Consider the following 13019-nt stretch of genomic DNA (forward strand, 5'->3'; position numbering starts at 1 on the left):
TGAAATAAATAAACCCAATATAGTGAGGTAATTTGTAAGGAGTATGTGGAGTGTCATGGGAGCACATAGAAGAGACAGTTAAGCAAGCAGGGGTTGAGTGGTACTCCAGGGGTAGCTTTCCAAAGGAGATGATGCTTGAACTTGAATTTCAAAGATAGATTTTTAACTTAAAAACCAATTACTTAAGGGGCACCTGGGTGGCTCGGTCGGTCAAGCGTCTGCCTTCGGCTCAGGTCATGAGTCCCGCATTGGGCTCTCTGCTCAGCAGGTAGTCTGCTTTTCCCTCTCCGTCTGTATTCTTTCTCTCTCTCTCAAATAAATAAATAAAATCTTTAAAAAAAGGTGAACACATTAAAAAAAAAAGAATTACTTAAGGGGAAAAATAAGCTTCAAACCATTTCTCTTGTTTTTTGTGTGTGCTTCTTTCTTTTTGTGACCTAATGTCTCTATTTGGCATGTGTCCCTTTGGCCTTTGCAATCTTTGTGCCTGTTATTTCTTTGTATAATAATTGTATCCAAGGGGAAAAACAGTAGCTCTTTTATGTCCTTAGAAGTTCTGTTTTTAATGCTTGAAAGAAAGAAGTGTGAAAAATCAAATAATCTAGGTTAGAAACACTTTTGTTTTGTTACCACCCCAAATTAGGAACCAAAGATTATTACATACTCAGAATTTTTAGCAGGAAACAAGGACAAATTTGTATATGAAATGAAGGTAGTTATTGCAGTAACAAAATATGTAGGAGATTTCTAGTTCCCGAATTAGTCCAAAACAAATAAGACTAGGTAAATTGGTATAAAATCTTAGCTCTTAGATACTGCTGTCATCATCCATAGTGTTATCTGTCATCCGAACGTATTCACTCTTAGGTGAAAAATTTGCATTACTGTTTTGTGATGTTTTAAAATTGAAAGGTAGTGCAGGATTTTATGTATTCCAAAGGGAAAACACCTACATTCAGTATTTCAATAAAGTATTATTTGCTTACTTACCAGTAGATTAAAAAAATTTTTTTTATAGTAAATCTCCCTAAAATATAATTCAAAGTAGTTTATAATGCATATATTCAGACCAAAGTATGATAAGGATCTCTTTTCTGCAGCATGCCCTGTATTTAAAAAAAAGAAATCTAGTTACTGTTCTTAAATCATGATGTATTTGTTAGTTACAATGTTGCATTGTATAATTAATTCTGTGAGTTATATGCCTGGCCCCAAATAAACATCTAAGACTTTTAGTGTCACTTCTGATAACATTGTCTGATTGTAATTACAGTTAAGATTGTTAGTTTTAAGCATTTGAAGATCAGAATTGGCTTTGTGATCAATTTGCTATCTCTGTGCTGCTAATATAAGTGATTTCTAAGCACTGTTTCTAACCTAGACAAATTATCATGGCCTAATATTTGAGAGTTGTTGGATCCTTATAATGAATTATTGTTTCTCTTATAAATACAGTATCACTTGTTTTTATACATTCACTAAGCTTGTCTCCAGACTATACATACTGTTGGAAACTAAAAGGAAAAACAGAGACAATTGAATCTTAGGAATAGGAGTCTCAGGAAAGCCAAGAATGGGAATGCAACTGGGCTTCAAGAAAGACGGGGAGGAGTAGGCGCCGGAAACCCCCAGGGAACCCATGTAGCATATGTTCTCTATCTCTTATCTCTGCGTCCCTGTGTATCTTTTAAAATCTTGCCAACTGGCTCACGTGCTCCTCGGCTCACATGATGACGTATGGTCCGAGTTTCCTTGTTTAGTGGTCTAACTGCAGGGAGAGGCATTTCTTCTTACTCTAAATTCCAGATTCCTGGAGCAGGGACCATGGCCTGGTTTGGGTTAGATGCCTACCCCTGGTCAGGCCCGGGGTGGGGTTACAGAGTGGCTACAGGGGACCAACTCTTTGCATATGTGTATGTGCACACGTGTGTGATGATGAGCTCAGTACACCCTATAAAGAGCAGCACTGCATTCCTCTAGGTATATGGTAAGAGCAATAGCATTACTAGATTACTGTCGTACCCCATTTCTGAAAATTAGGAGGAGGAGGGATGAGAAGAGTTGGTTGAGTCATAACTTCATAAGGAAAAAGAGCCCTGTTGTACCTAAAGTATTTTGATGTATTATTTCATTTTCTTTATAACAGGTTAGTGGTTACTTGGATGATTGTACCTGTGATGTTGAAACCATCGATAGATTTAATAACTACAGGCTTTTCCCGAGACTACAAAAACTTCTTGAAAGCGACTACTTTAGATATTACAAGGTATTTTTATTTTTAATTTTTTCGTACAAGAATAATTAAAGTTTAAATGGATAACTGCAGGGGTGCCTGGGTGGCTCAGTTGGTTAAGCAACTGCCTTAGGCTCAGGTCATGATCCTGGAGTCCCAGGATCGAGTCCCGCATCGGGCTCCTTGCTCAGCGGGGAGTCTGCTTCTCCCTCTGACCCTACCCCCTCTTGTGCTTTCTCTCTCATTCTCTCTCTCAAATAAATAAAATAAAATCTTTAAAGAAAATAAATGGATAACTACATTTTCTTAGGAATTGCTGAGCTTCAAATTGTGGCCATAATTTAAAATTCAGTTCACAAGAGTGAACAGTGTGGTTCTGAAACCATCCATTGGATACTTTTAATTTCAACAACTCGGTTTTGCACTCTGGAGTTAGAAACTTGTTGGTTAAATTGAAGTCAGAACAGAAACTATTATATTATTATCAAAATTGCTAATTCATACTTTTCTAAAATACTGTGTAGACTCCACTTAATTAAAATAATTAAATTCTTTTGAGAAGCATGACTTTATTCTGACCTGTATTATTTTAACTAGTCATTTGAGATATCTACAGAAAGAGTTTAGAATATCTGATCATTGGAGTATGTAGTACTCATCTGAGTTCACAAATGCCTGTTACCTGTGTAAAAAGAATATCATTTGAGCGGTGATGATACGAGCTACTCTGGCTCCTAGTCACCATCTGTTCAGGGTCTGTTTAGTAGCATCTGTGTCTTTCTAAGCAAGTCTACCACTTTACTTACAAAGCGACACACTGATACCATCGCTGGAACTTGGCAACTGGGAAGTGGAAGAAAAAGAAAAGCCACAGCTAATAGCCCGACCAGGTTATATCATCGTAATTCAATGCCTGTCAATAATAATCTCAAGATTCTTACTTGTATAACCTTTTCTGTGATCCTGTAGGTAAACCTGAAGAGGCCATGTCCTTTCTGGAATGATATCAGCCAGTGTGGGCGAAGAGACTGTGCTGTCAAGCCTTGTCAGTCGGTAAGAACCACATATACATTTAAGACATGTTACATAGTTTTTCAAATAATTGCAGTTCTTTTTTTAAGATTTTATTTATTTGTCAGAGGCTTAGATGCCTACCCCTGGTCAGGCCTGGGGTGGGGTTACAGAGTGGCTGCAGGGGACGAACTCTTTGCATATGTGTATGTGCACACGTGTGTGATGATGAGCACGTGTGCGCATAAGCAGGGGGAACAGCAGGCAAAGGGAGAAGCAGACTTTCCGCTGAGCAGGGAGCCCCATGTGGGACTTGATCCCAGTATCATGACCTGAGCTGAGCTGAAGGCAGACGTTTAAACAACTAAGCCACCCAGGTGTCCCTAAATTATTGCAATTCTTAAAAAGGGGGCAATGCAACTAAAATAACATTTCAATCCTTAGGTTAAGTATAATGTTTAATATTTACGGGTTAAAAACCTAAACTTAGGTGCCTGGGTGGCTCAGATGGTTAAGTGTTAGCCTTCGGCTCAGGTCATGATTCCAGGGTCCTGGGATCGAGCCCCGCATCAGGATCCCTGCTCAGTGGAGAGCCTGCTTCTCTCCCCTTGTTTGTGCTCTCTCTCTCAAATAAATAAAATCTTAAAAAAAAAAGAAACCCAAAACCTAAACTTACTAATATAAAACCTACTTCGAATTATTCTGCTTTCGGGCGCCTGGGTGGCTCAGTCATTAAGTGTCTGCCTTCAGCTCAGGTCATGATCCCGGGGTCCTGGGATCGAGCCCCGCATTGGGCTCCCTGCTCAGCGGGAAGCCTGCTTCTCCTTCTCCCACTCCCCCTGCTTGTGTTCCCTCTCTCACTGTCTATCTCTCTCTGTTAATAAATAAAATCTTAAAAAAAAGATATTATTGAATTATTCTGCTTTCATAATCATAGAATTTAAATTTTGTGATAAATATAACCCTTTGATTTACTAGTGAGATTAATAGTTCTTTTGGCTTGATGTTTGTTTTTCTTCTTACATCTTACCCAAAGTTGTGTTTATAGTATAATGAAGTGAAATTAATCAAAGTGTAAACAAAATCCCTTCTTTTTTCATGGGTGTATTGTTTTCCTTGGGTGGGGAGGGACTGGACAAAACACCTCTTAAAAATTCTCAGAATAGGGATGCCTGAGTGGCTCAGTCAGTTGGGTGCCTGCCTTCGGCTCAGGGATCGAGTCCCGCATCAGGCTCCCTGCTCAGCGGGAAGCCTGCTTCTCTCTCTGCCTCAGCTGCACCCCCTGCTTGTGCGCGCTCTCTCTGCAAATAAATACATAAATAAATCTTTAAAAAAAAAGAATTCTCAGAACATTAAAATTTGAAGCATTTTACTCTGAAAACAGAGAATTTTACTTTCAACAAAGCCTTTCTCTCCCTTTAAAAGCATATATTTCTATTTTACATTTTGTGCTAAAATATGCATAACCTAAAATTTACAGTTTTAACCATTTTTAAGTGTACAGTTTATTGGCATTAAGTACAGTCACGTTGTTGTGCAACCATCACCACTATCCATTTGCAGAACTGTTTCCTGATCGCAAACTGAAACTGAACGTTCTTTAAACAGTAACTCCCTATTCTGCCCTCCCTCTCGCCCTTGGTGACCACTATGCTACTTTCTTTCTCTATGAATTTGATTATACTAGGTACCTCAGATAAGGGGGATTATTACAGAATTTGTCCTTTTGTGTCTGGCTTGTTTCACTTAACATGTTTTCAGGGTTTATCCATAGTAGCATGTATTTAAATTTTTTTCCTTTTTAAGCCTTAATAATATTGCATTGTATGTGTATCTGCATTTCATTTATGCATTCTCGCATTGATTGGCTTTTGGGTTATTCCCATCTTTTGGCCATTGCGCATAATGCTGCTCTGGATATGGGTGAACAAGTATGCAGCTTGCATTCCTAATTTCGGTTCATTAGAATTACTGGATCATACGGTAGTTCTCAGTTTAAGTTTTTGAGGAACATCATGCTGTCTTCATAGTGGCTGTACCATTTTACATTCCCACCAGTGATGCACAAGCTTCCAATTTCTCTATATCCTAATACTCGCTTTTTTCTGTTTTCTGGTTAATAGCCATCCTAATGGGTATGAAGTGGTGCTATAATTTTGAGTGGTTTATTTTTATGTGTGTAAATATTGCTGTATAGACCTGTACAGCATATGGAAGTAAAGCAAATGTAAAAATATTATTTATGGATATATATATTATGGGTAGTTTATCATTAGATAATATCTTTATTTATTTATTTATTTATTTAAAGATTTTATTTATTTGACAGAGAGAGAGTGAGAACAAGCAGAGGGAGCCGCAGAGGGAGAGGGAGAAGCAGGCTTCCCACTGAGCAGGGAGCCCGATGCGGGGTTTGATCCCAGGACCCTGGGATCATGACCTGAGCCAAGGCAAATGCTGAAACAACTGAGCCACCCAGGCGCCCCGAGAATCAGGTCTTTAGTTATATTCATCCTCACAGACAAAACTTTTTTGAAAATTCAAGAATTAACTTGTGAACCAACCTCTGTTATGAAAATATCATTTAAGTGATATCATCAGTTTAAATGTTTCATTTTATTTCCTAAGTTCTAGCATTTATATTTAGTAATAGGAAACATTAGTTGGGGGAATTCAAGTTTACAAATAACTTATTTATGACTTATTAAACATGCAAGAGCAGGCAAGTGGTTTTACAATTATTGAAAATTTGAATCTCATCTTTTTTTTTAATGTTTCTTTTCTTTTAAGATTTTATTTATTTGAGAGAGAGAACAAGCTAAAGAGAGAGAGAGAGAGCACACTAACAGGGAGTAGGGGCAGAGGGAGAGGCAGAAGCAGACTGTCTGCTGAGCAGGGAGCCCGATGTGGGGCTTGATTCCAGGATCCTGGGATCATGACCTCAGCTAAAGGCAGACATTTAACTGACTGAGCCACCCAGGTTCCTCTCATCTTTTTTTTTTTTTAAGCAAATTTTTTTTAACATTTTTTTTTTCAGGGCTTGAACTCATGACCCTGAGGTCAAGACCTGAGCTGAGATCAAGAGTCAGGTGCTTAACTGACAGAAACTCAGGCATCCCTAAACATTTTATTTTAAGTAATCTCTACACACAATGTGGGGCTTGAACTCACAACCTGGAATCTCTCTATAAACTGAAAGACCACTTATTTTTTACCTTTACAATGGGTCAAAACAACATTCTTTCCCCTCCATTATTAATTGACTAATGTGCAGATGAATAACAACATCCAGTGTTAGTCTGTGAATAAGAAATGAGCACTCTGTGTCATTAAATCCTTTGGGAGATCAGTTCAGCAAATGTATCAACAAAATTAAAAAGGTACACATCTTTTGGTCTAGCAATTCCACCAGGATTTTCACTTACTAAAATAATTGGACAGATGTTCAAAGATGACCATAAAGCAGTAATAAATATTGTAAAGGTATCAATTCTGCTAAAATTAGTTTATGAATTTGGCATGATATGAAAAAATTAGAAACCATCTAAATATTTGGTCTTAGAAAAAGAATTATACATTGAGGTAGTTCAAAGTCTGGAAAGTTACACAATAAAGTGATTATCTCTGTGTGGGTCCTTCCCTTTGGGCAGATATAATCTATTTCAGAAATATACTTAGCACTGGAATAGGGCCCTACAATTTACAGAGTACATACATCATTATGTCTATTCACAGCATACTTTGAGGATAGACAGATAGGTCCTATAGTTGGTAAGTGGCCAACACACGACTAAAAACCAGTGCCGTTTTCCTCTGAAAAGAACTAGGGCTCCTTAAAAAACATTTGATTCCAAGACTGGAACAAGAAATATACAAGGTGGGGTGCTTGGATGGCTCAGTCGGTTAAGCAGCTGCCTTCGGCCCAGGTCATGATTCTGGGATCCTGGGATCGAGCCCCGCATGGGGCTCCCTGTTCAGTGGGGAGTCTGCTTCTCCCTCTGCCCCTCTCCCCAACTCGTGCTCTCTTTCTCTCTCTCTCTCTCAAATAAATAAATAAAATCTGTAAAAAAAAAAAAATATACAAGGTGAGCCTGGAGTATCTTGTCATAACAGAAAACAAAAAGTGCTCTAAAGATTATTGGGATCCTATCATTAGGACACAGGTGTAGATATCAAGTCAGCACTTTGTGGGTCCCCTGGTTGCCAATGTGGGACAATTTGAGCATCAAAAGGAGTGACTGTTTTTACATTTCCATGCTATTACGTAAGTAATAACATATATGATCAGCAACCTATATGCTAATTTGTTGTTCTCAGTTTAAACCATTCTCAGTTTAAAAATAATCTCATTCTCAGTTTAAAAATAATCTCATAGGGGCGCCTGGTTGGCTCAGTTGGAAGAGCATGTGACTCTTGATCTTAGGGTCATGAGTTCGAGCACCACGACAGGTGTAGAGATTCCTTAAATAAATAAAATAAACTTTAAAAAAATAAAAATCTCATAAATTATAGAAACTTAATTTTTTTCAGAAGATAGAATAAATATCTGATAAAAACATTTTTTTTCTTTTTTCAGGATGAAGTTCCTGATGGAATTAAATCTGCAAGCTACAAGGTATGTACACATACCTACTAATGTGACTGGTATCTTAACAAAAAACTCATAAAACTCATTTCCCCCTTCCAGGTACGACCCCACTTCCTGCTCTCCTTTCACAGTGAAACCCCTGGAGAGTCATTTGTACTTAGTGACTCCAATTCTTTATTTTTTCCTTTTGTTCAGCCTTTTATTATGGAAAGCATGAGAGATAAATAAAAGAAAAAAACTCATCACCCAGCTTCAGCAATTATTAGTCTGTGGTCAATCTTGTTTTGTCTACCTCGTGCTCCATTTTCCCAATTATTTTAAAGCCATTCTCAGATAAGTCTTTATGGATGTTTATTTTCTATTCTGGATTATAATCTAGTACAACTTCATTTTACTGTTAAATCATTCTAATTTGGCCACTGGGAGCTGTTTCAGTTGGTCCTATGTCCCTTTGATATTCTCCCATCATTGTGGTTTTTCTTTCTTCAGCACTTCCTTATTTTCTGGCACTATTTGCGTATTTCTGTCTCTTCAGTCTCTTTTAACCCATGTTCATTCCCTCTTATTTTTTCTTCTTTGCAAACTTACGTGTTGAAGGAAATGAGTCCTTATCCTATAGAATTTTCCACATTGTGTTTTAGTTGATTGTATCCCTGTCACGTCATTCAACACATTATTTTCTATAAACTGGCAGTTATGTATTACAGCTTTTCAGATTCATTTTCTGATATGTATTGATTAGTGTTGTGTACTTACTGTTATATCAGAAGACACATAATGTCTGTTTTCTTTTTTCTTATGATGTTAAGATCGATCATTAGGTTCATTATACATCCAATATAAAGTTCCCTACTAGCTTTTTCAATGAAAGTTTTAGCAGCTTTGATGATTATTACCTAGTTGCATTCTTTCATTAGGGTTTTGAAAATGCTGATACTCTAAATGTATCATTCTTTCTATACTTATTATCTGTTACTATTCTATAAAGATCTTTTCTTGTCAACTATTTGGATGCCCTGAAATACAGTTTATACAGGGTAGACAGGATAAATGCTTAATTGTTTTCCTTTGTTTACCAGTTTTCAGAATAATTATGAGTTTGGTGCCCTAGCACCTCCAAAGATGCCCAATAAGGTTTTTATTTTTAAGTGTTATTTTGAACTAAGAGTTTTGACATATTGGGGCGCCTGGGTGGCTCAGTCAGTTACGTGTCTGTCTTTGGCTCAGGTCATGATCCCAGGGTCCTGGGATTGAGCCCCACATCGGGCTCCCTGCTCAGCGGGGAGCCTGCTTCTCCCTCTCCCTCTGCCTGCCACTCTGCCTACTTGTGCTCTCTCTCTTTATCTCTCTGTCAAATAAATAAATAGAATTAAAAAAGTTTTGACATATTTTCTGAATTGGACTCTATTGTAGTCATTTTTTATTATTCCTTTTGATGCTTGAGGTGTTCTGTCTTTGGCTACTAGCAGCTCCCCTTCCAGTTAGTAATTATGGTCTTTTAAGATGATCCCACTAGTCTTAGTAGACTTTTTGCTTTCTATTATGAAAAGAGCTTCTAGGCTAGTTTTGTACCTTTCTTACTCCAGTCTTTTTTTTTTTTTTCCCCTAAGGAGTCCTATTTCTTTTAGTGGGAAATGGTATTTAGAGATTATAATCTGGGCCCTGGGGGGTGCTAGTTGTTACTGGGTTGTTATTGTTTCAAGGCCTTTTTTGGTAGGCCAAATTCAATTTGTGATTACAGAGTTTTTGTTTTTGTTTTTGTTTTAAGATTTTATTTATATATTTATGAGAGAGAGAGAGAGAAACAGCATGAGAGGGGAGAGGATCAGAGCGAGAAGCAGGCTCCCCGCTGAGCCGGGAGCCCGATGCGGGACTCTATCCCAGGACTCCGGGATCATGACCTGAGCCAAAGGCAGTCGCTTAACCAACTGAGCCACCCAGGCACCCTGTTTTTTTTTTTTTTTTTTTTAAGATTTTATTTATTTATTTGACAGAGAGACATAGCAAGAGAGGGAACACAAGCAGGGGGAGTGGGAGAGGGAGAAGCAGGCTTCCTGCAGAGCAGGGAGCCCGATGTGGGGCTCGGTCCCAGGACCCTGGGATCATGACCTGAGCTGAAGGCAGATGCTTAACAACTGAGCCACCCAGGCGCCCTAATTACAGAGTCTTAAAATATACCCAGAATCTTACAATCTTTATTGCTACGGCCATATTTAAAGCCATCATCACTTTTTGCCTGGATTATTGTAGTTGCCTCTTCATGGCATGCCTCCTTCTTCCCTTGCCTCTCTATTGTCTCTGCTAAAGACAGCAGCCAGAGTGATTTTTTTTTTAAAGATTTTATTTATTTATTTGAGATAGAGAGAGAGTGCAAGGGAAAGAGAGAAAGCATGAGCTTGATGCGGGGGGGCGGGCGGTGAGGAGGAACAGAGGGAGAAGCAGACTCCCCGCTGAGCCAGGAGCCTGATGCGGGGCTCCATCTCAGGACCCTGAGATCATGACCTGAGCGGAAGGCAGATGCTTAACCGACTGAGCCACCCAGGAGCCGGAGAGTTAATTTTTTTTTTTTTTTTTAAGAAATGAGGTCTTATCTTTCCTCTGTTGAAAATTCTCTCATGTGCTCCATCTCTCTTGGAGTAAAATCCTAAGGACTTAGAGAGTAACAAGAGTACATCAAGAGACCATATACCATGGTTTGCCTTAGGCAGAACTGGTTTATGCCTGTTGTTCTGGCATCCTGAATGATTTATCATTTGTCCTGAGTTTTAAATTTTTATAAAATGAAATATTAATAGTTGTGTTAAAATAAGTTAAAATGGATCTGGTTGACCAAATACTTTGTATTTCTAGCTTCCTCTGTTGTCTCCTCTATTTGAGATGTATGTACACTAAAGAGTTCTTACTTTAACACCAAGATGACCAGTAATAACTTGTGCTTCTTTTTTTGACCTTTTCTAGATATAAATAAATGATTTTTCAAGGAAAATATACTGGGTGATAAAATACCTGTTGATAAGCTAATTGCAGGCAGATACAATGGCTGGGGACAGCTAACTCCTTATAGTCTTGGGAAGTTGGGGAAACAGAACATCATTGGACATTCTGTCCGGCTGGTCTCTTGGACTTATCAGCCAATTGTGCTGTGGCCTGTGTCATACCTGTGATTTGTCCTAAGCTTCCAGGATGCCATTTGACTGGTCAGTGTTAAACCTGGCAAATTATAGGTCCAGTTTATTAAATATATATATGGGAAAAAAAGGGTAAGCAATCCTGCATAGAAAGAGTAGTCTTCCTATAGTGGTTTTATTTTTTTGGTATAACGTAAATCAACAACTTATAGTGATTTTACTATTTAGTAATTACAAAATGTTTTACAGTGAATCCTTTTGGCCGAAATAACTAAGAAAGAAAAAAAGAAGCACATGCTTAATGAGAAAGTATTAAATTTTGATTTCTCACGACAGTTGATGATATGTAACTTGCATGAAAGGTCATGATTTACCATCCACAAGGCCATAGAAATATCTCTGACTGTATGAACGCCAGAATACACAAATCTACTGACAAAGTTTAAGCATCTACTTTGTAAATTAGTGGTTATGAAAACTGTTTAAAAATGATAACTTGGGGCTCCTGGGTGGCACAGTTGGTTAAGCGTCCAGCTCTTGGTTTTTGCTCAGGTTGTGATGTCAGGGTGGTAAGATCCAGCCCTACGTTGGGCTCCATGCTCAGCAGGGAGTCTGAGATTCTCTCTTCCTGTGCTCCCCCCTCCTCCCCATGCTCATGGGTACACTCTCTCAAAAAAAATAAATAAATAAAATGTTTTTTAAAAAAAACAACTTAATGTGTAGATGCAGTGGTGCATTTACGTATCATTCTGATATATGTGATTTTTCATTTAGACTAACTGTTCTAAATTAAAATTTTCTGATGTTATGAAAATTTTCATATATACAGCAAAGTTGAAGGAATTTTCCTGTGAACACTCATACCCATCACCTGGATTCTACCATTTACATTTTGTAAACTTACATTATCTCATATATGTCTGTCCATCTTTCTAATTATCCATTAAAAATATTTTCTGGATGTATTTCAAAGTAAATTGCAAGCATCAGTGTGCATTGCCTTAAATGTGTCATCAACTATATATATATATATATATATATACACACACACAAGTAGAAGTATATCATTAACCAGAGTCCAATATTTCCTTATATGTATTTTTTATAAAGTTAACATACAATGAGATGCACAAATCTTAAGTGTGCATATGCTAAATGCATATACCTGTGTAATCTATGCTTCTATTATAATAGGGAACATTACCATTACCCTAGAAAGTTACATGATACCCTGTCCCAATCAATTTCTACTTTTTCCTCCAGGGGCAACCACTATTCACTTTTTCCACCATAGATTCTGAAGTAATTTTGCTCATTTTTGATTCCATTTTTTTTAAGATTTTATTTATTTATTTGAGAGAAAAAGAATGAGACAGAGCATGAGAGGGAGGAGTGTTAGAGGGAGAAGCAGACTCCCTGCTGAGCAGGGAGCCCGATGCGGGACTCGATCCCAGGACTCCAGGATCATGACCTGAGCTGAAGGCAGACGCTTAACCAACTGAGCCACCCAGGTGCCCCCTCCATGTTTTCTTGTTCACAAAGGATGAAGTCATAGCTATTAATGTGTTGGCTCCAATGGCCGAACTTTGCACATGGTTAAATGATAAGATCATCATCATAACTTTTTGAAGTTCATGCTTTTGAGGGAAAACATTTGTCCCTGTTGTGAATGCCATTATAAATTCATTTCAAGCTCGAAACTGAAGACAAAATATTTGTTGTGTGGTGATAATAGACAAGTTTTGGCAAAAACAGTTCTGACTAAATCAAGAAATCTGTGGAGCAGAAATGAATTTGTAGTTGGTTAAGATATACACATAATTCAGGGGCACCTGGCTGGCGCTTGGTCAGTAGAGCATGTGACTCTTGATCTCGGGGTTGTGAGTTCAAGCCCCACATTGGGTGTAGAGATCACCTAAAAAAAAAAAGATATACACATAATTCATAATTGTGTCCAAACATGCTGTGATATTTTACCAATTAAGATTGAAGTGGTAATTGTCAAAATGTACAGGTTTTCATATTTATATATACACTTAATGACCATAAAATTTTTGAG

The 13019-nt window shown here is 37.9% G+C and overlaps 1 protein-coding gene across 2 annotated transcripts in view; it reads left to right on the top strand.

Annotated features, from left to right (window-relative positions):
• The window catches only part of ERO1A (endoplasmic reticulum oxidoreductase 1 alpha), a 56498-nt gene that overhangs the window by 7187 nt on the left and 36292 nt on the right, over positions 1-13019 (top strand). For both annotated transcript variants that reach the window (XM_027572791.2, XM_027572790.2), the window contains exons 2-4: positions 2147-2266; positions 3203-3286; positions 7821-7859. In XM_027572791.2, coding sequence (XP_027428592.1) covers positions 2147-2266; positions 3203-3286; positions 7821-7859 — 243 coding nt within the window. The remainder of the gene's footprint in view (positions 1-2146; positions 2267-3202; positions 3287-7820; positions 7860-13019) is intronic.

This window comes from Zalophus californianus, chromosome 6 (assembly GCF_009762305.2).
Source record: "Zalophus californianus isolate mZalCal1 chromosome 6, mZalCal1.pri.v2, whole genome shotgun sequence".
In the NCBI taxonomy this organism is placed as follows: Eukaryota; Metazoa; Chordata; class Mammalia; order Carnivora; family Otariidae; genus Zalophus; species Zalophus californianus.